Source organism: Hylobates moloch, unplaced genomic scaffold (assembly GCF_009828535.3).
Source record: "Hylobates moloch isolate HMO894 unplaced genomic scaffold, HMol_V3 SCAFFOLD_22, whole genome shotgun sequence".
NCBI lineage: Eukaryota > Metazoa > Chordata > Mammalia > Primates > Hylobatidae > Hylobates > Hylobates moloch.
Window position 1 is genome coordinate 28,454,181 of NW_026652297.1, and position 23,663 is coordinate 28,477,843.

At 45.4% G+C, this 23,663-nt stretch overlaps 1 protein-coding gene across 1 annotated transcript; it reads right to left on the bottom strand.

Annotated features, from left to right (window-relative positions):
- Nucleotides 1-1,114: 1,114 nt before the first annotated feature.
- NKX3-1 (NK3 homeobox 1) lies at nucleotides 1,115-5,339 on the bottom strand. Its single transcript, XM_032144022.2, has 2 exons — nucleotides 5,005-5,339; nucleotides 1,115-4,043 (listed from the first exon to the last, which is right to left on the bottom strand). Exons 1-2 carry the CDS (start codon nucleotides 5,288-5,290, stop codon nucleotides 3,625-3,627), a joined length of 705 nt encoding a protein of 234 aa, XP_031999913.1. The 5' UTR covers nucleotides 5,291-5,339; the 3' UTR covers nucleotides 1,115-3,624.
- Nucleotides 5,340-23,663: the final 18,324 nt, after the last annotated feature.

A 23,663-nucleotide genomic window follows, 5' to 3' on the forward strand; every position in this document is an offset into this window, starting at 1 on the left:
TTTTTTTTTTTTTTTGAGACAGAGTCTTGCTCTGTCACCCAGGCTGGAGCGCAGTGGCATGATCTCGGCTGAGTGCAACCTCCACCTCTTGGGTTCAAGTGATTCTCCTGTCTCAGCCTCTGGAGTAGCTGGGATTACAGGTGTCTGCCACTACGCCCAGCTAATTTTTGTATTTTTAGTAGAGACAGGGTTTAACCATGTTGGCCAGGCTGGTCTCGAACTCCTGACCTCAGGTGGTCTGCCCATCTTGGTCTCCCAAAGTGCTGGGATTACAGGCGTGAGCCACCGCGCCTGGCCAAAGGGGAACTTTTAAAGAAGGATTGCTGTAGTCTTTGTGTTCCCTTTAAGGTCTTCAAGAAATGTAAGTAAATACTTTTTTTTTTTTTTTTAACAAAAGGTATTCCTTGGCTGGAGTAGGTGATTATTGAAATGTTTTTATTTTTATTTTTATAGCATCGGGGGTACAAGTGCAGTTGTGTTGCATGGATCTATTGCACAGTGGTGAAGTCTGGAATTTCAGTACCCATTGCCCAAATAGTGAACACTGTACCCAGTCATTTTTCATCCCTCACTTTCCTCCCACCCTCCAACATTTTGGAGCCTCCAGTGTCTCTTATTCCACTCTGTATACCCATCGTTTAGCTCCCATTTCCAAATGAGAACATGCAGTTTCTCACTTTCTGTCTCTGAGTCATTTCACTTATGATAAGGGCTTCTAGTTCCATCCATATTGCTGCAAAAGATGTGATTTCATTATTTTTGATGGTTGCGTATGTATTCCATGGTATATATGCACCACATTTTAAAATCTAATCATCTGTTGATGGACACATAGGTTCAGCCCATGATGTTGCTATTATGAATAGTGGAACAGTTGATTATTAGACTGAAGAGAGAAAAGGCCTTCCTCTCCCCATGACTTAACAGGAACGAAGGACAGTGCATTTATAAAAGGATGGCTGTCACCAGCTACTGGGTAGGCTGAGGCTTTTGATCACCATAGGTTGCAACTGGTGTGTTAGGTGGACGAGGGCAAGAGGATATGGTAATTAGAAATATCTAAGTTACACAGCATGTAGTTTTTAGGAAACTGAAAATCACACGCAGATACATCTAATAAAGACATGGGTACTTTATTTTCAAAACACTCATATGTTGCAAAAAAACACATAGAAAAATAAAGTTTGGTGGGGGTGCTGACTAAACTTCAAGTGACAGACTTTTATGTTACAGATTGGAGCAGGGTTTGTTATGCATGTAGAGAACTCAAACTAATTTATTAACCAGGATAGAAACAGGCTGTCTGGGTGAAATGGTTCTGATAACCATCCGGTTCACCTGTCAGATGCTGATAGACTAGCTTTTCAAATGTTTTTCTACTAGTTCAGAGATGGGTTAATGATTAGTTCCAGTGGGGAAAAAGCAAGATGGATTCACAAGCCAAATAATTTTAAACCAAGACACTTTTTTTTTGCAACACAATATACATCACAGTGAAATGTGTAATCCTTGCAAATTGCAAGTTGAAAGAATTAAATTCAGAGGAGGGGAGAGAAAGAGTACTCAGTAGGGACTGAGCACTAAATGCTTATTTTAAAAGAAATGTGAAGAGCAGAAAGCAATTCAGGCTACCCTGCCTTTTGTGCTGGCTAGTGCTCCGGTTCAATGTCAGCAGCACGTGGCATTGAACATTTCAATGTGGAGCCCAGACCACAGAAAATGGGGGAAATTGGCTAACTTTCTATCAACTTATGTTGGCAATTTTGCCACCAACAGTAAATTGGCCCTTTTAATAAAAGAAAATTGAAAGGTTTCTCACTAAACGGAATTAAGTAGTGGAATCAAGAGACTCCCAGGCCTCAGTGTACCTCATTAGTAATTGTTTTATTGTTTCATTTTTTTCTAATGTCTCCCCTCTACCAGGTCACGTGAGATAATGGAATGAAAATGGAAGGACAGCCAGATTTCTCCTTTGCTCTCTGCTCATTCTCTCCGAAGTCTAGGTTACCCATTTTGGGGACCCATTATAGGCAATAAACACAGTTCCCAAAGCGTTTGGACAGTTTCTTGTTGGGTTTTAAAATGGGTTTCCTTTTTCTTAGCCTTTTCCTGCAAAAGGCTCACTCAGTCCCTTGCTTGCTCAGTGGACTGGGCTCCCCAGGGCCTAGGCTGCCTTTTTTCCATGTCCCGCCCATGAGCCCTCCACTGGACAGCTCAGTAAACCCGGCGCTTCATTCTGCGCTGTGTTCTTCCTTCTCTATGAAAACCCAATACCTCTTACCTCCTCTGCATGCAAAGATTCTCAAGGATTGTCAGACTTCAAACGTAACAGCAGAACGACCAGAAGGTCCTATAAATGCAGCAGTGACCTTCTCAAGCTGTCAGGTCTTTAAATAGGATTTGGGATTTAATGATATATATTTTTAAATGAAAGAAATAAGAGTTGCTAGTTTTAAAAATGCATGTCTTTTAGCCAATTCAGAATCTGCCCCCAAACTTTTTTAAAAAGCCAAGACAGATAAAGCTTTGGGGAAAGAAAAAAAAAAAAAAAAAAAAAAAAGAACAGATCTTGGGCTAAATAAGCGAGGCATAAGTTAGGTGCAGCCAGACTAAAAATCTGGACTAAAATGAAGCCCTTGAGTAATTGCTGCAAAAAGGAACAAAAAATTTTAAAAGGAGGGAAGGAAGAATTACGTTGCCTCTCAGGATACAGTATATATGATAGCCTGAAAACTCCAAGAAACTTCTGATTCTAAATTCTCCAGCCCAAGGGAAAAAAGTTGAGAAGAGGCCTTTCCACTTTCTGCTAATAAAAAAAAACGCAACAGCCCCTAGCAGCAGTGTGGAGACCCTCCTTAGGCCCGTCTTGGACAAGCGGAGATTCTCCTGGCCCAGCCCCACCTCTGGCAGTGGAGTTCTGTTTATACAGCTTGTCTTAAAATCACAGCGAGTGCATCTTATTCTATTTGGGCCACCCTGTAAATACTTAAGTTGGCATACCATTTTAAAAGGAATAACAAGGAATAAGAAGAAGCTGATATTTTCATCTCCTCCCACCCATCTCCCCCTCCCATGCAAATGTGTGCTGAGCATGAGGGCGTTCTCTTGGAGACTCTCTATTTGCCCCTCTCTTTTACAGGGACAGAGAGAGCCTTGGCCATATTCCAAGACCAACAGGAGGCTTCTGGACTTAAGGTTAATTCAGTTGGTGACATCCTCATCCTGGTTGTCCTTTCTGCCATTCGGTTTGCTCTTTCAGAGTTGATATTCAGTGACACAGGAGGATGGAGTTGCAGAACAGAAGCCTCAGGTGTACAGCTCATCCAAAATCATACAAAGTGCTGGAAATAGCACTTGATTTTCCCTTTCTCCCCTTCAAACAGGTAGCCAGAAGCAAAAAAATGACCTACAGTATGCACTGGGGGAAGGACTTAGATATTAAAACCTTCACTGTCTCTGTTGTTTCATTGTCTCACCAGTGAAGAATCTGAGATTTCCATGCAAATCTCCAATAGCTTTGGTGTGCACACCTCTTGCTCCCTGACCTCGGCCCCTTGTGCTTTTCATAGAGACACCCTGGGGAAGGCAGTTTTTGATCATACATGGTTGTCACCTGAGCTGGCATTACCAAAAAGCTGGGCTGCAGCTGCCCACGCAGTACAGGTATGGGTAGTAAGGATAGCTGTTATACACGGAGACCAGGGAGGCCCGGGAGAAGGCCTCCTCTTTCAGGGCCGGCAAAGAGGAGTGCTTCTCCAAGTCTCCCAGCTCCGAGGAGAGCTGCTTTCGCTTAGTCTTATAGCGTCTGTTCTGGAACCATATCTTCACTTGGGTCTCCGTGAGCTTGAGGTTCTTCGCCAGGTGGGCCCGTTCAGGGGCCGACAGGTACTTCTGATGGCTGAACTTCCTCTCCAACTCGATCACCTGAGTGTGGGAGAAGGCAGCTCGGGAGCGCTTCTGCGGCTGCTTAGGGGTTTGGGGAAGCCTTGGAAGGGCGCCTGAAGTGTTTTCACAGTCCAACAGATAAGACCCCAAGTGCCTTTCTGGAAAGGAGAGCGGGGAAGGAGGGATGAGAAGACAAAAGTTACATGTTAGCAGGGAAGAGAACAGAATTCAATCCACCCTTATCTCTTTAGTGAGTGAACAAACAGCCCACTGTCATCGTGGATACATTTCACCTTTTTCACATGACTAAGGAGCTTTCTGGAGTGAAGAGTGAGTAAATATGTTTATTACGCATTCATTTTCTAAGAATCATCAAGAATCCAAAGTTAGAGGCGTTTTGTGGTTGAACTTTCTCCCTACTGTCTAGTAGAATTAGATGGGGATTCTGGATCTGTGTGCTGAGCAGAGGCGGGAGAGGGAGGCAGGGAACACGCCGTGGAACAAGATACCCTGGAAGGCCGGACCAAAAGACATCCGGTGTTAGGATCCAGGTGGGCAAGAGACGGCTTGTGCCACGGGAGACGCAGAGGCAGGCTCATTCTGGGCTTTAATTCCCTCTTCGCTAAACGAGGCGTTCGGTCGCCTCATCAGAAGTGACAGGAAAGAAAATAAGTGGACTCTCTCTCCTGGACACAAGAGGGAACCCCAAATGTACCGCTTTACTGCCCACGGGTTTGGGAAGCACACGGAGGCTTTGCTGGTCAACCCCTGCTTTGTCACTGTTAATAATTATTAGTTCTCGTGACTACCGGGGGGCTGGCGCCGATCGCGGGTGGCACGGGGCGGGATCCGCTCCTGGGACGGTGGAGGGCGGTGGCGCTGCGGTCGCGCCGGCTTCTGAGCCCCGGGGAGCGGAGGGCACGGAGCCGGGCGAGTGCTGCGGTGTCAGAATCCTGCGCCGCCCTGACGCTGGGGCTCAGGGTTCATTCCGGGGGCGCGCGCGTAGCTGCGGAGGCGGGGAGGTCCCTCTGCCTGTCATCGCGGGGCCCCGCGTCCTTGCACCCCGACCTCTGGGGGGTCAGCCTTGGGCTGCCCTCCGCCCCCGGCCTCGCCGCTTACCTGGCTCGGTCTCCGCCAGCGTCTCGGCCTCCTCCGGCGCGGCGCGGGACCCGGGGCTCAGCTGGTCGTTCTGCGCCCTGGCGCGGCCGCGTCCTACCTCTGGCTCTGGCTCTGGCTCAGGCTCCGGGTCGCGCTGTCTCGGGCTGCTAGTGTGGCCGCCTCGCCGCTGCGCGCCGTCCCGCAGGATGTCCTGGATGAGGAAGGACGTAAGCGGCTTGGACGGGGTCGGCGGCGCCGCCCCCTCCGCTTTCGCCTCCCCAGGCCGCGGCTCCGGAGCCCTGAGCATCCCGGCGGCCCCGCTTCGGCCCGGCTGCGCCCGCGGAGCCCGCACCGCTTTCACTTTCCGCCTCCCGGCGCGCTTATAGCCCAGGGGAGCGGGCCGCGCCGCCCTCCCATTGGCCGCGGGACGGGCCGCGCCGCGGATTGGCCGCCCTGAGCCCCAGGTGACCCCGCGGAACGGCGAGACCTGAGCACTGCCCTGCTCCGCTCCTCCCTAGGGGATTCCTTCCCCAGTTCCCTCCCCTTCCCCAATTCCCTCTCCTTCCCCAATTTCCTCTCCTTCCCCAGCTCTCCTCCCTCCGCCCTGAGCCGTTTTCCCAGGCCGGGAGCGCTCCCCAAAGCGGGGCTCCTCTGCCCCAACCCACCCGCAACAGAAGTTGAGAAGCTCCTGGGGATGGGATGACCAAGACAAACACTCCAGTTAGCTCTTCAGGACCGTCAGAGCCAATCACAGGGGATGAGCACGCAGTCACTGCAGCCGTGCGGTACCGTGAGAGTTCTGGGTGCTCTCTCTCTCTGCGATCTCAAAGAGGCATGACAAGTAGGTGCAGCCAGACCCCAGGCTGAAAGAAGGAAACCACCTTTGCCAAAGCCTTTTCCCGTTGCACAAGTGGTTTTCTTTGGTGGTTCCTTTATCCGCAATAACCTGTTAACTTTCCTTCCTCCCCAGACACATGACATACCATCCTTTTGAGAAATTTCCAGACGGATGGAAGGCGTTTCAGGCCAGGACAGATGCAAAAACTGCGTTTAAAAAAGTAGTTCAAAAGAACATCAGCATACTCTTTTTCCAGATTACCAACTGTTAACATTTAACCCATTGGCTAAACAATGGGTTAGCCAAATTGGCCCAACCATTACTGTGACTGGACTGGACGGTACCGTGACAACGGACGAAAGTGGAACAGAGATGGTGGAAGTATTTTCTTTCCTTGTCTTTTCTCTTCATTTTTTTTTTTTTTTTTTTACGGACAGGGTCTCCCTCTGCCGCCCAGGCTGGAGTGCAGTGATGCCATCATAGCTCACTGCAGCCTCTATTTCCTGGATTCAAGTGATCCTCCTGCCTTGGCCTCTCAAAGTGCTAGGACTACAGGCGTGAGTCTCAGCGTCAGACCGATGATGGAAATATTGAATTAATGTTAAATTTACTGAAGTTGCACACTGTACTGTCAATGTAGAAGATAATATTTTTAGGAAATAAACACTGAAGTAAGTAGGAGCGAAGGCACAAGATCTATGAAACTTAACATCAAATGGTTCTGAAACAAGGATGCACACTGATAGATCCCACACCATAAAGCCAATGGGTTAAATGGTAACAGTTGGTAATCTGGAAAACGGGTAGGCTGATGTTTTTTAGAACCATTTTTTTAATGCAACTTTTTTGTCTGTCCTGGTCTAAGACGCCTTCCATTCGACTGGCAACTTTTCAAAAGGATGGTATGTCATGTGTCTCTGGAGGAAGGAAAGTTAATAGGTTATTGCCGATAAAGCAACCGCCAAAGAAAACTACCTGTGCAATGGGAAAGACTTTGGCAAAGCTGGTTTTCTCTTCTCATCTTTTCAAAGTCTCTTTATATTAGAACATTCTTTAATGTTTTCTTTTGAATCGTTGTAGATTCACAGGAAGTTGCAAAAACAATATCTCCAGTGTCCTCCGATGACATCTTATACAACTGTAGGACAATGTAGAAAACAGGAAATTTACAATGGGACATTACAGTTAACTAGACTACAGACGTTATTTATTTATTTATTTATTTAGAGATAGGGTCTTGCTCTGTTGCCCAGGCTGGAGTGCAGTGGAGAGATCATGGCTCACTGCAACTTCAACCTCCTGGGCTCAAGAGATTCTCCCACTTCAGCCTCCTGAATAGCTGGGACTACAGGTGTGTGCCACCCTGCCCAGCTAATTTTTGTAGTTTTTGTAAAGATAAGGTTTCACCTTGTTGCCCAGGCTGGTCTGAAAGCCCTGGGCTCGAACAATCCTTCTGCCTCCACCTCCCAAACTGCTGAGACTACAGGTGTGAGCCACTGTGCCTGGCCTTATTGTGGTTTAAATTTTTAATTTGCATTTCACAAATGCCTAGGGATGTTGAATACCTTGTCATGTGCTTGTTTGCCATCCATATTTCTTCTTTGGTGAAATATCTGTTCAAGCCTTTTGCTCATATTATAGTTGAATTTTTCTTTTTTTTTTTTTAACCATTGAGTTGTGATAGTTCTTTATATATTGTTGTATGTAAGTCTTTGTTTGGTAGGTGATTTGCAAATATTATCTCCCAGTCTGTAGCTTGTGTTTCCATCCCTCTAACAGGATCTTCAACAGAACAAAAGATTTTAATTTCGTTGAAGATCAATTTATGAATTTTTGGATTTTACAGACTGTGATTTTAATGTCCTGCCTAAGAACTCTTTGCTTAGTCCTAATACTGAAGATTTGCTCCTATGTTATCTTCTAAAAGTTTTATGCTTTACTCTTAAGTCCATGATTCATTCAGAATTAATTTTTGTATATAGTGTGAGGTTTAGATTGAGACGGCCTCCTTTCATTTTTAAAATTGAGAGTAGGATGTGAATTATTTAATAACAAGTGCTGCCATTTGGAAAATATAAAGTCCTATTCTTATGACAAAATAAATTCCAGACAGCTCAAAGATGTAAAACACAAATGAGCCTGTGAAAAAAATATTTTAACTACACTTCATCAGTGAAGGAATGCAAATCAAAATCACATTGAGACAAGCCTTTTCCACCTTTCAGATTGACAAAGGTTAAAAAAAATGGATAATGTCCAGTGTAAGTGAGAGTGTGGAGGAACAGCTGCTCTCATACAGCCATGCACTGCATTGTGACGTTTGGTCAGTGACAGACAGCATATATGATGGTTGTTCCATAAGGTTATGATACTGTATTTTTACTGTACCTTTTTGTGTTTAGATAGGTTTACATGCACAGATTCTTATCATTGTGTTACCTTTGCCTACAGTATTCAGTATAGTAACATGCTGTACAGGTTTGTAGCCTAGGAGCAGTAGGGCATACCATGTAGCCTAGGTGTGTCGTAGACTATATCCATCTAAGTTTGTGTAAGTAGCTCTATGATGTTTGCACAAAAATGAAATTGCCTAACATTGCATCTCGCAGAACATATTCTTGTCCCTAAGGATGCATGACTGTTTTTGGATGGCAACTTGGGAATATTTGTCAAAATTAAAACTAAGCATATCCTTTGACATAGCTATTCTGTGTTTGGCGATTTGCCCTAGAAGTGCACAAATACACAATGTATTGATTTGGAAACGTATCTTCAATTTGGTCAGAGACTGGTTCAAGCTGCAAAGTGTGTTATAGATGAAACCCATTGTATAAAACAGCATTATAAGTTACCTATATAATGTTTTTCATTTGAACACTTTAACATACAGAATATATCAGGAACAAGATTTATACATATGTATTCTTTTTTTCCAAAGAGTAGTTACCTCTGCTCAGTGAGATGGAGAGATGGAGACAGTAGGTTGGGAGAGGGACAGGAGGATAGTGGAACGGTGTACTTCCCTGTACTCATTGATAATTGTAAAAAATGAAAAATATCAAGTTGGAGCTGAGCCTGGACTGCCCTCCTCCACCGTACCCTCCTCAGGCCTGTGAGTGGGGCCACAGCTCACGGTCCTCGGCCTCACCTCACTGCATCTTTTCTCCTCTCGTGCTTTGTATTTGGGGGTGTGGATGGCTCGTCTTCTTTATGAGACTATGAGCTCCCTGAGAAGGGACTGTATCCTCCTCATATGTGTACCATCCCTAAAGTCTGGCTTAGTTCTTGGCATACAGAAGGTGCTCCATAAATGCTTGCTGGCTCAATGTCCAGCTCCTGTTGTTATGAGACATCTCACTGGCTAGCAGAATTATACATAAGGGGCCAAAGGACCCCCAGGCAAATCACAGTGGAAGGCTCATCCTCCTCCCCTTGCTGTGTTTATGCAGTTTAAACTGGGTGAAAATGTGCAAGGCAATCTGGAGGCACTCAGGGGCTGCAGCCCAGAACAATGCCCCCTTCCAGTGTTGGCCAACCCCTCGTCCCCAGATTCTGTGAATATGCTATGTAAATAGACAGCAAAAGTTAAAGCTGCAGATGGAATTAGGTTTGCTTGTCCGCTGATCTTGAGATGGGAAGGTTATTCTGGATTATCCAAGTGGGCCTGTTGTAGTCACAGGGGTCTTTATCAGTACAAGTATGAGGCCAGAGAATCAGAGTCAGACAAGATATGACAACTGAAGCAAGGCTAGAAAGACTCAACTGTGGGAAAGACTCAACTGGCCCTTGCTGGCTTTGAGGGTGCAAGGAGGCCAGGAGCAAGGAGGCCAGGAGCCAACTGATGCAGGCAGCAGGGAAAGAAAAGAAGTGGATTCTCTCCTAGAGCCACCAGAAGGAACATAACCCTGATGACACCTTGATATTAGCCCAATAGGCCAGTGTGGGCTTCTGATCTCCAGAACTATAGCATAATAAATGTGCATTGGTTTAAGCCACTAACTTTGTGGTAATTTGCCACAGCAGCAGTAAGAAACTAATATAGGGGCACTAGTAAAAGAGCAGCAGTGATGAAGGAGGCCCTACCAGCTCGACCTTGACTGCAGATGTGAACTTTGGATCCTTTTTTCCTTTTAAGTTATAAATATCTCTTTAGACCCATGATCCCATCCCTTCATTAAAACTGTTTTCTTTGTGTATTTTCTTCCAGTCTTTGGCTATCTTCAATGGTAGGGTAAATATAATTTTATAGCCTTTTTTCCTCCCAAATTCATATTACATGTAAACATTTTTACATTGCTCCATTACATGTTTTAGAAACCATCTAAGAGCTAGGAGGGACCTCAGGGTTATCTAAGAAAATGTCTTGCTTTTCTAGGAGGGAGCCTTAAGTTTACAGAGATGACAAGAACTATAACAAAATTGAGTCCCTAAACCTCTGGGCCCACGGACGTCTCCACTGCATCACCCTCCATCCTTCCACCCACCCCACCTGCCCCCGCTGCTACCCTCCAGGGTAGGAAGTACAACCAGAGCCCATAGAATTGGCCCCTATATGTGTGTTTGAAAATGTATCTGGGGTTTGTTTTAATCAGGTATGGTAAGACACACAGACCCAGAAGTTACTGTCATGAAGGAAGAAGGTGTTATTTATTTATTTATTTATTTTGAGACAGGGTTTTACGCTTGTTGCCCAGTCTGGAGTGCAATGGAGCAATCTTGGTTCACTGCAACATTCATCTCCCAGGTTCAAGCGATTCTCCTGCCTCAGCCTCCTGAGTAGCTGAGATTACAGGCACACGCCACCCCACCTAGCTAATTTTTTTTGTATTTTTAGTATCCCATGCTGGCCAGGCTGGTCTCCAACTCCTGACCTCAAATAATCCACTTGCCTCGGCCACCCTAAGTGCTGAGATTACAGGCATGAGCCACCACACCCAGCCTGGAAGAAAGTTTTATACTCACATACCCTAGAAGCAGGGGCACAGACTGCAGGGCCACACAGGGAAACACCAAGGTCAGTTGGGACATAGAGGGGACTTTATGGTGGTTTTAATGGAAAGGAATGGGTTAGGCGAGCAGACAGCTACACAGATTTAGGATTGGATAGTTAGTCACAATCCTCAGCTTCCCTGTCCTCCCTCCCCTTCCTTATTGACATTCTCCCCTGCCTCTCCCGACTGGTTTGTCACTGTTCCCACTCGTGTTATGCTCAGTTCTATCAGTCCTAGGCCTTTTTGCAAGCTGCATGTACATTTCCTGTCTCTTGTTTATATTCACTGGTTTAATTTCCTCCCAAAAGACTTTGTAGCCCTCTCCAGCCTTCATTGATGGTTCGGTGGCTCATTTGGGCACATAATCTTATATTGCCTTAGAGTATTTAATCTTTTGATGCTCACCAGTTGTCTCAGTCTGTTTGTGCTGCTATAACAAAATACCATAGACTAGGTAATTGATCAAGAGCAGACATTTATTTTCTCACAGTTCTGGAGGCTGTGAAGTCCAAGATGAAGGTGCCAGCAGGTTCAGTTGTCTGGTGAGGGCTGCTCTCTGCTTCCAAGGTGGTGCCTTATGTTGAAGCCTCCAGAGGGAAGGAACGCTGTGTCCTCACATGGCAAGAAGCTGAACCCTTTGTAAAGCCACTTTCATAAGAGCCTTAATCCCATTCATGAGGGAGGAGCCCTCATGACCTAATCACCTCCTAAAGCCCCATCTCTTAATACCATCACCTTGGCCATGAAATTTCAACACCTGAACTTTGGAGGGGACACATTCAAACCATAGCACCAGTTATCTTGTAAACCTTATTGAGGCCCAGGCTTGTGTTTCGGCTTCTCCTCTTCCTGCCCCACACCAGGACAGGGGAGAGAAGACTGACACCTGTTGAATGCTCACTCTAGGCTCACCACAGACATTCAATAAGCACTACAACCCACTGGGGACCGTTTTGTGCAGAGAAGGAAGCTCAGACATGAAGGTAACATGCCCAAGTTCTCACTGTTAACCCAGGTTGTCCTGGCTTCAAAGCTCATGCCTTCCCCGCGACCCCATGCACTGGGCACATAGCAGGTGTTCCATAAACACCTGTCGACCTGGCTGTTTGGAAATGGCTTTGAGAACAGATCAGGCTCTTTGACAGCCTGGGTTTCATTGTTTGGGTTGACACTGGGAAAAGAGAAAGTATGCGTCAGTTTCATAGAATGAGGAAGGCAGCCAGGACTGTGGACGAGTTCCCAAGGGTTGCAGCGGTCGTCCATGGCTTCTCCGAAATTCCTAGCTTAGTTGACCCCATTTCCTGGCTTGCTTCTCTTTTTCTTCTTCCAAGGGAGCCCAATAGGCAGGGTCATTGAAGAATGGAACCAGAGGCAAATGACACTGCCCTCAGGCCACTTCCTTTCCTAAGTGGTTCCCCAGCAGCCCCTCCCCACTGGTCTTGCTCTGGGCCCTACATTTTTCCCTGTGGCATTTGGTTAAGGTTATTGTCATGTGTTAATATGAAAATGTGATGTGAGTTTGGCGGCACATTAAGTGATTCTCCACCATTTACACAGTGGCATGAATTAGTCTGATCTTTATTTTCCAGCTGGTGGTTGGCAGAGGGCAGAGCTGCAGGTTATGAGAGACCTGGCACAAGAGGGGAGGGTAAAGAGACCAACTGCTGGGGCAGCACTTACACACATTGAAGATCTTGTTAAAATGTAGATTCTGAGGCCAGTTGTGATGTCTCACACCTGTAATCTCAGCACTTTAGGAGGCTGAGGCAGGTGGATTGCTTGAGATCAGCCTGGGCAACATGGCGATACTCCATCTCTACAAAAAACACAAAAAATTAGCTGGGCATGGTGGCATGTGCCTGTAGTCTCAGCTACTCAGGAGGCTGAGAGGGTAGGATCGCTTGAGCCTGGGAGACAGAGGTTGCAGTGCAGTCACGTCTCTGCACTCCAGCCAAAAAAAAAAAAAAAAAAAGTAGATTCTGCTTCGGTAGATCTGGGAGGGCCCTAAGATTGTGCTTCTGAAAAACTCTCAAGTGATGCCTGTGCTACTGGTCCAGCAAACCCTCTCTCTCTTGAGTAGTGAGAGCTGAGGGCTCTGAGCGGCTCAGCCAGGGAGGGAGGGGGGCTTTATGAGGAGGAGGCAGAGACCACTATAGGTTCACGCAATCGTCTCCATCGTTCCTCTTGGGGACTCTAGACCTCATGTGTTTCTGTGCTCTTTATCTCATGCTCATACCCATTCATGCTTCCTATCTCCTACCTGCCAAAAGTCCTCTTCCTTTGCATCCCAGAATCTTTAAAAATATCTGACCTTGCCACTCTGTAGCTGTGTGTGCAAGCTCTCCCTGCAGGCCTTTCTGTAAGGCCAAGGCATGAAGGTTTGGGAAACGTTTGCAGCAGATGATAGCTCAACCTCATTACACCCCTCATCAATGCTATGGCCCAAGGGAAGCCACCACGGGGGATTTACTGGAAAACAGGAATCCAAGAGTATTTTGCTAACAGTGCCCTGGTCACCTTTCCTCACCCCTCCATGGCTGCCGGCTTCTGGAGAGCCCCAGGCTGCAGGGCTGAGTCTGCAGAAGTTTCCCTGCCCTCTCACTGGGTGGCCTTGGTCCTTCCGAGCCTGTTCTGCTCAACAGCTTAATGAAGACCCTCGCCTGGGAGATACATCAGGTGTTGTTTGTCTAAGGGAGGAGGCTCTGACCTTCCCACCCTGCGCTGCCTGCCAGAGCAATTTGAGACTTTCCCTCTGCCACTTCCTGCCGCACAGTGCCCACCATAAAGTGAAGCAGGTTATTGTAGCCTCCTGGCACCCCAACATGACACCTTCCCAGGTGGATGATCATCTGAGAAGGTGATGGAGCCCATTTCCAGGCACAGTGTGGGTACAGATCCCTGTGGTGAGGGGCTGTGGGCTAGGCTTCTGCTTGGCTCTCCAGAAGATTCTACCGATCCTTGAGACTGGACAGGACCTGCGGGACTGGAGAGGCTGCCTCACAAAGCAAACGGCTTTTCCCCTGGACTTCTGACTGCAGCTCCTCTGATGGACACTTTCCTGAAAATTATTTGGAACAGCACAACGGTGGACCACTGGGTGGGGAGGAATTTGCTCAGCCAAGAGTTCCTATTTGGACTGAGGCAAGTCCCATCCCTGTTGCTCCCAGGAAGGGAGGCAGGCAAGACCCTCCTGGTATTTTCACAGCTCATAAGGGAAATGGCCACCTCAGGCATGTGGGGAAGGAAGGACAGATGCCTGAGACCACCCTGCAGCAGCGCCCTGATGCCTGAAATGCTTTGGGCATGGACAGAGCCTTTCATCCATTCATATATTTATCCAGGCTCCCTTCCCCTCTCGAGGGGCTAGGGGAGGAAAGAAAGAGATAGGGAACAAGCTGGAAGGCATGGAAGCAGGGAATGGCAGAGAGAGGAGAATGTCCAGGAACAGGAGACATTGCAGCATTCCCATTTAAACATCCACAGAATTGCATGATAAAGGCCTCAGGTATCATTGTAGTAGTGGAGAAACTGAGGTTCAGATAATCTAAATAACTCGCCAAAAATTACATGTCGGTGACCAAGTCAGAACTTTGACCTATGTCTCTCGATGTGTAGATCAGTTTTAATTCGATCTCCTAAAAAATAGGATTTTTTTTTACGCTACCATGTTTTAAACAATTAAAAAAGTGGAGGTAATTGCTATAATTTGATTTATCTCATGTACTTTTAAAAAAAGAAACACAATGTCACAGGCACAGTCAAAGCCCCTTTCCAGTGTTTTACTTCTATGACATGGCAGTGGAAATGTAAAGGACTTAAAAAAAAAAATCTCATTCACATATTCTCCCGTCAAAGCCAGCAGTTAAGCCTGGGCAACATGGTGAAACCTCATCTCTACCAAAAATACAAAAAAATTAGCCAGGCGTGGTGCTGCATGCCTGTGGTCCCAGCTACCGGAGGAAGGGGGATGTATGTGGTGGGGAGGCTGAAGTGGGAGGGTTGCTTGAGTCTGGGAAGCAGAGGTTGCAGTGAGATGAGGACATTAATGCATTGTAAAGCATCCCACTGATCTCATAGCCACCAGCATCACCAATATTATCATTAATATTTGCCACACTGAAAAACCATTGCCAACAGCAGCTATCCTTGGAGCCCTTAATCTATTGACTCAATGTCTCCAGTTCATTCCCAACTGTCAACATCCAAATAGGAACGTAAAGGGCTTGACCTGAAAAAGGAAACCTGAATCATTGCTCAAAGTCAAATACAAAGGCTTGGAGTGGAGTCCCAAGGAGTTTGGGGGGAATTTCCTCTTTCCCACAGTGGGAAACTGGAGGCAATGGTGTCCCCTGGTGGGCAGTTTAAGTTCTGCAAGCAATGGCTGCTGGTTGCTCCACAGGTGTTACCTCTAGCACAGATGTTCTTGAAGTTATATGCAACATTGATATGTAATGAGTCGTTTATAGATTCTGAATGCAGACATCCCTGGATAGAGATCAGATCCCCATGGGCATCGCTGAGATCTTAGCCTTCTGAAACATCTGAAGGTGCTTTTTGGGCCAGACACTTTCCCTCCGAGTCACTCCCTCCGAGGCTGGGATGAAAATAGCAGGATCAAAAAAAACACCACAGTCAGAAGGCAGATGATGGGTGCTGAATCATTAGCAAATATAGCTGTATGTTTAAGTAGTTAAAAAATAGGAGCAGCAAATTGTAATGAGTGCCAGAAGGCAACAGAATCTAATGGAAAGCAAGTGGACTTTGGAGGCTCAGCTTCTACCTCTACCTTTAGTGATGGTGATTCTGCATAAGTTCCCTAATCCTTCTGGTCTTTAGTTTCCTAATTTGGGAGTTTATTGGGCTTCACTGGATTTTAGAGTGTAGAGAGTGATTATGGTGATTAAATACTATGAAGCATGTCAAGAACTCAGCACTCGGTATGGGTTTGAACATTCATTATTTTTACCTCCCTCTGCTCCTCCAATGGTTCAACTCAACTATATACCATTATACAAACATTCATGATACCCTCACTGTCTGTATTGCCTTGTTCTGGGCAAGGAAGTGGAAGAAGGGAGAGGTGAATAGACAGCTGACTAGGGGTGGTGAGAATGTGGAGCAGCCAGAGCTTTCAGACACTCCTAGTGGGAATGTAAATTAACACAACTCCTCTGGATAAATAGATCTACTAAATCTGGCCATATGCCTATCCCATGACTCAGAATTTCCACACCTAGTATATACCCATCAGAAATGTGCTCATATGTTCACCAGAAGACATGCACAAGAATATTTGGCCAGGCGCCGTGGCTCACGCCTGCAATCCCAGCACTTTGGGAGGCCAAGGTGGGCAGATCACCTGAGGTCAGGAGTTTGAGACTAGCCTGACCAACATGGAGAAGCCCCGTATCCACTAAAAATAAAAAATTAGCCGGGGGTGGTGGTGCATGCCTGTAATCCCAGCTACCCGGGAGGCTGAGGCAGCAGAATTGCTTGAACCCAGGAGGTGGAGGTTGCGGTGAGCCGAGATGGTGCCATTGCACTCCAGCCTGGGCAATAACAGTGAAACTCTGTCTTAAAAAAAAAAAAAAGAAAAGAAAAAAATGTTCATAGCAGCACTGATAAGAATAGCTCCAAATTGGAAACAGCCCAAATGCCCATCCGTCGTGGAATAGATACATCCATTGTGGTATAATCATACAATGAAAACCAAGCAGCAATAAGAGTGAATGAACTGTAGCCACCCGCAACAACATGAATGAAACTCACACACATCATGTTAAGCAAAGGAAACCAGACAAAAAGAGTATAAACCATATGATTCAACTTATGTTTACTTTTGCCTTTTTCAAAAACAGGCAAAATTAATCTATGATGTTAAAAGTCAAGATAGTAGTTTCCTTTGGGCGGTGCTGACTGTAAAAAGAGTACAAGAGAGTTTCTGTGGGGGAGGATATTAATGTTCTGTTTCATGACTTGGGTGCTGATTATATGGGAAGTTCACTTTATTAAATTTTATCTGGCTATACATTTATTATTTATACAATTTTCTCTACATATGCTATACTTCAATAAAAATGTATATACATAAAGAAAATTGGCTAAAACGGATTTCTTCAATTAAGTGGCTTATGGTTTTACTGGAGAGCAATTAGGGAAACAGCCAACTGCAATCCAAGGGTGAACTATGTGCGACAACAGGGAACAAACCGTGAGCTGTGACAGCTCGGAGCACCCTAACCAGAGTCCTTGACTGGGCAACTCAGAGGACTTCTTTAGGGGTGGCATTGAACTGGGCACGAAAGACCAAAAGAAGAAGCCATGCCTTATGTGTTTTGGAGAGCCAGAGGTTTGCTGACTGCAAGCAGAAAGCACGCAGAACAATTTGGCAGGGAATGAGACTGGAAATGTAGGGAAGAGAAAGATTATTGAAACTTGTGTGTCTGGCTGAAGAATGCAGACTACATTTGAAAGTCTTTTCATCAAGAAACATAACTTTTAAAAAATCTTGTAGAAGCATGAGGAGTGGCTTGGAGAGAAAAAGGAATGACTTGGCATCCAGGGATGCCAGTTAGGAGAAACTGCACACGGTCAGGTTGGAGATAGGAACCTGGGACCTAGCCTTCTTCTATCTTGTTGCTCTGTTATAATCAATGAAAGCTGCTAGTGCTCTCACCATTTCATCTGTATTCCAGCCAGCAGCAGGAAGAGAAGGAAAGTGGAGGCTGTGTCGTGGAGAGTGCCCCCCTTACATCTGCTTACATCCTTTTGGCTAGGACGTAATTATTTGGCTACCCCTCACTGCAGAAAGAGTCAGGGAAATATAATCCTTAGCTGGGAGACTGTGTGCTTAACTAAAACCCTGGGGTTCAATTACTAAAGAGGAAAGAGGGAAGATGGACATTGGATGACAGCCAGGTTGTCTCTCATCATAAGCATCTTTTGGACAGGAATGATAATGCAGATATTCAATTAATTGAATGAAGGATTGACCACAGTCAGAATAAATAGTTCCCTTCCATGTGCTCCCATGTGATGTTTATAATGCACCTCTTCTAGTTTTCCATGTGGTGTAATTAGCTGTAGAGGTGATGGCTCACCTGCCAGTTTATAATCTTCTTGAGAATAGAACTAAATGTTCTTTGCATCCATGGGTCTCTCTTGCTCTCTATGCTCCCTCTTCTCAGTGCATAGAAGAGTACTTTGCCCTAAGTAATAGGTCTCTTGTAAATATTTTTTAATGATACTGATCTTATATTCACCCACAGTGCTTTATTTGTCATACTTGCTAATTAAAGTTAAGTTGATCTACAGGAGAATGGTTGGAAGAAGCAAACAAAGAACTTCCTTTTTCTCCATAGCCATAAATCCTGGCTGACAGAAATTCTTAGGGTCCCTGTTATCAGGGGTCAGACAACCCCTGCCAACAGCTATGTCCCAATCCGCACAGAGAAGGGATTTCTTCCAGAGGATCTGACTGCTCAGGAGCCAGCTCAGAGCCTGAATGTTTAATGAGGACTTTGTAAGCTCATACAAAAAAGCCAACCAGCAGCCGTTCACTCATTGGATCAATCAACAAATGGTACGGGGCCCCTCCTCTATGATGGGCACAGGGCAAGTTGGAAATACATAGGGCAGATTGATTGCTTAAAAAGAACAAACAACTGATTGTTTAAAAAGGACAACAAATACGGAGAGTCACTGAATTGTCGTGGAGACATCCGGGGTACTCCAGGATCTCGAGCTGGAGGCACCTGACCCAACTGGGGCATTAAGACAGGCTCTCTACCAGGAATGTCCAGGCGAGGCACCAGAGGGCTCTGCGATGGCCTGGATATGGGAGCTGTGCAAGGAAAAGATCCCCTTTGGACCACTAAAGTCCTCACTTAGGATTTCAATCCTGCGCCCTCAAATTTCAGGCATTTAAACTGGACTGGCGATGGGAGGAAGCAGGAGTCACTGTCTCATGAATGGGAAGGAGGCAGGCTTAACTGAGACCGGCTTACAAGGACAGCCCCACAGGGACAGAGTCCAAAGCACTCTGAGGTTTGTGCTCAGGGCTGCTGGGCATATCTTTGCTTTTCTTACAGTGGAATCTGGACTATGTCACTAAGACCACATCTTTCTTTTGGATTGTGTGGGGGTTGCTAGACAGTCTAAACAGAGGGTCAGGGAGGAAGGCAGATCGACTTCCCAGGAAGCCCTCTCCCCACTGTGGGGGGAGGTGGATCTGAGGAGGAGAAACAGTCAGGGGAAGGCTCCCCACTCTGAAGAGTTGGCCATTTAAAAGCTGGAATCAGTGTCCCCAGGGCTTCAAGGCACAGAGGAAAATGTGGACTGAACTAGGCAAGGGGAATGTAGAAGCCAGGGTCTTCGCATGTTGTTTACCCACAGGCATCGGAAGATGCAGTTGTATCTCTCCCTTCCCTGCCCACCCTTTCTGGCATCTCGCTTCATAGCTCTCCCCTCTTCATGCTTTCCAAAGTCCTCCTACCTCTCATGCATTTTTCACTCAGCACAGAAAGAAAGTGTCACTCAATAGTCCCGTGATTTGTATGAAGACAAGAATGCCTTGTGGAGTATTCAGTGGAAGGAACCCAGGGGCGAAAGGACAGGGAGCCCAGAGTCTATTCCCAGTTCCATCACTAACTCACAGTGTTGCTGTCACCTTTCTGACCCTTGGACTCTAACTCTGGATGGGAGTAGTAATATATTCTGCCTTGTATGGATGGTAAGTACAGAGTAAAATCATACCATAGTTCAAAGGATATGCCAGTGCAAGGCCGTTATTTGTTATATAAAATATATATCTATCAGAGGATGGATGCTTGCCAGCAAGTCACAAAAGTGCACGACAGGCCAGGACATATTCCAGCTATGGAATTCAGCTGTACCTGTGAGACAGGGTACCACTAACAGAAATCTGTTACTACCTGCAGTTGGAAACTCCCTACATTTTCAATAAATACATACATTGAGATATAGGCATTTAATGGAACACACAGTAGCAGTGAAAATGAGCTAACAGAAGCTGTACACAACAGCGTGAACAAATCTCACAAACATCAAATTAAATAAAAGAAGCAAGTCATGAAAAAATACATACACAGCTGGGTGCAGTCACTCCTGCCTATAATCCCAGCACTTTGGGAGGCTGAGGCAGGAGGATCGCTTGATGCCAGGAGTTTGAGATCAGCCTGGGCAATATAGCCAGACTCTGTCTCTAAAAAAAATTTCAAAAATTAGTCAGGTGCAGTGGTGTGTGCCTGTAGTCCCAGGTACTTGGGAGGCTGAGGCAGGAAGATCTCTTGAGCCCAGGAGTTCAAGGCTGCAGTGAGCTATGATTACACCACTGTACTCCAACCAGAGTGAGATCCTGTCTCAAATAAAAAAAAAGGAAAAAGGAACATTCAAAATCCAGCAAAATTAAACCATATTTGTTCAGAGATGTGTCCATATGGGTAAATACAAAAAGAGAAGACTGGTAAATCCATAAAGAGAAGCCTGTTCATTATTTATTACTATTAAAGAGAAGTCAGAGTAGCTGGTACCTCCTTTGGGAGGAGGAGGGGGAAAGGGTTGGCATTCTAGGAGGGGTGTGGGAAGAAGGGCTGCCAGGGAGCTGGCATCCCATGTTTCTTGCTTTGAGTGGGACTTCCATCAGTGCTCACTTTACAGGTATTCTTTAAACTGTACGTATGTTTTATGTAGTCTTCTGGGTCTATGATCTATCTCATACTTTAAAAAAATTAAAGGCATCTGAAATCAATAGAGAGCCACCCCAAATTAGAATAGTAGCCTCAGAGACCCATCTCCTCAATTGTATAGGTGCAGAGAATGAAGTCCAGAGAGGTTAGGAAGCTCACTCAAGGTCACAGAGCATGTTCTCAGTGGAACTGGGACTAGAATGAAAGGACTCCAAACTCAGGTTTCTCTACCTCCTCTATGTCTCTGGACTCTTCATTAGGGGAGGGGAAGGGAAGGGAAGGGAGGAGCACAGCTTTTAAACCTGAGAGTTCCCTCGTTTTGTGAAAAAGAAAAAGGGCCAGTTGGTGAGCCAATAAAATAATAAAGAGCTGGCAGAAACATTGAGGATTGTAAACGCTTTTCAAATGGAATTTTAAAAGATTTAAATATGCCTTCCTCAAATTGTAATAATGATTTCGTTAATCATAATAATGACAACATTACAAAAAATAAATACCAGGAATCTGGCAAGTCTGTGATCTAGAATTAGACTCCATCTGACTTGCAGATGGTATCAGGATGGAGCTGGGTTGGAGTGGGGCTGGGATGGGAAAGGAAAGACAGGGAGCCAGGAAGTCTGCAACTTTATTGACTTATCCACCTGGCCTAGGTGAGACCCCTAGCCCTGGGACAGTCAGGAAAGGAACCTCTGCTATCTCTCTGAGAGCTTTTTTGTTTTGTTTAGAGGTCAATTACTTCCCATTTGGGGAACTTGTGAACATTAAGAGGTGACCGGAGTGAACGATGGAGATAAGAGGCTGATTGCTTACAGAGCGGCTCCCTGGTAAAAGCTCTGCAGAGGATAAGCAGTTGTCGGTAAGAGACACACAAAAAGGGGCAGCTTTCAGTGCAGAGGAGAGATTACGGAGACGGAAGACAGGCAGCTGGGGGTGGGCTTGATGAGCTGGGAGAGTGATGCATTTTAAAGTGATCTTGACAGGCAGAGAGTGGGGAGATGGGGGAAGAGAATTTTTCCTTCATTCTCCTTTCCTTTAGGAATGAAATCTTTGCTGTCATGTGAATCTCAAACTTCCTTGCTGTGGTCTGAAGGAAAAGCCACGTGGATTGCACATGGACAAGGTTTTTGTTATAGTTTTTTTTTTTTTTTTTTGCCATCCAGATATAGATGCCTCAGCAATCTAGGGAGCATAACAAAAAATGTGGCAAGCAAATGGAACATCTAAAGGATCTTGGGTGTACATGTAACTGACACCCCTTCCCACCTCCCAAACCCCTTCAGCCAACTGAATGCAGTTTACAAAGTCCCAGAAGCTAACTTGAACTGTATCTCAAACTACTATAAAATTTAGCTCTGGCTTTGGCATATACCCATTTCTTTTCTCCATTCCAAAGTCCTAGAGCTTTCCTGGAACCTCACCCAGTAAACAGTGTCATTCCCCTGCTAATCACCAGGATTAACCCCCATCCTCCATGTAGCCTTCTCTAAGCACCCCAGCTTGGGCCAGATTTTCTTTCTCTCTAGAGTGAGCTTAATGTCTGTCCTATTTGACATGCAGCATATACCACCTTTTATTTTTAGACACCTTCCTCATGTTGGTCTTTGCTTTCCCAATTAGAAAATACATTCCTTAAGGGTGGCAGCCAGATCTTATTTTTTTCTTGTGTCCCTACCAGGAATGTTCAGCAATGCTTGAGTTCCCGATGATTAAACTGAGCCCCTTTTTTCCCCTTCACTGTGAGCCTTGACCCAACCATCCCTGATCTTCCTGTACTTCTCCCTGTGGTCATAAAGGTGTAGAGAAGGCATGGGAGTCTTTCACTCGCCCTAACTCTGGAGACAAAGTTATTCAAAACATCACATATCTAGTAACTGCTTCTTCTGCTACTATTCTATGTTAGAAGAGGGTGAGAGGATGAAGGAAATAACATTTATTAATTTCCTACTCTGTGCCAAGTACTTCTCAATCCATACTACAGTGACCTATATTTCTGGGCTAGGGACCTTACCCGGAGGATTTTAAACAAATTAACATATAGCATTTTAGAATCTGATAATAGAAAAGTTTAATAAATCTCACTTAACCATTGCAGGCTGGGCAGATTATATATAACTCAGTGGCAGCGTTGGACTGCAGCTCGCCTGTCATGGGTCTAAGGCTGGTGTCCAAGGGTGAGACCTCTCCCCTTGTAAGGAGTGGCCTCCCAAGTGAAAGAAGAGGGGTGGCACTCTATGACAATTCTCTCATGGTGGAGATTTTCAGAGTAATCTCCACCTTTTTTCTCAGTTTTGTTGACCAAGTTGACTCACCAATATTCCCAAATTTAAAATAGGCATATCCACTCTTTAATCCCAGGGGCACAACACTATAATTGGAAGATACTGTGAAGTGTTTCTGAACACACTTTTATTGGCAGTGAGCATGGAGAAATGAGGGCTGGGCTCGGCTGGGTGACTCACACCTGTAATCCCAGCACTTTGAGAAGCTGAGGCGGGAGGATCGCTTGAGCCAGCCTGGGCATCACAGGGAGACCCTGTCTATATACAAAATTTAAAAAATTATCTGGGTGTGGTGACATGCACCTATAGTCCCAGCTGCTTGAAAGGCTGAGGTGGGAAGATGGTTCAAGCTTGGGAGGTGTAAGCTACAGTGAGCTAGGATTGGACCATGCCATTACACTCCAGCCTGGGCAATAGAGCAGGCTCAATAAATAAATACCCCAGCCCCATAAATAAATAATAAATAAACGGAAAAAAAAGAAAAGAGAGAAGTGGCAAAAACCGAAAGGAGAGAAAATGTAAGAAAATGATAGTAAAAAAATTAACCACTACTTTTTTTTTAAGCTTAAACATATACACTCTAAGGGATGAAAGCTATCAACAGTCAGGTATAGTTTACATACCCTCAAGCAGTCTGCTTCTCACTTTAGTAAAACAACCAGGCCGTATTAGAAATCAGAAAATTCAGGGGTAGTACATTTGAATTAAATATGGGAATTTATCAAATACAAGAATTTAACGTTCAAGAAGTCAGTAGTCCTGCGGGATGAATAATTAGAATTTTCATCGTCTAAAAATGCAATCCAAGGGGAGAAAAAAAAAGCCACATTTTCCTACTAAATTTTCTATAATATCTGTCTTGGCA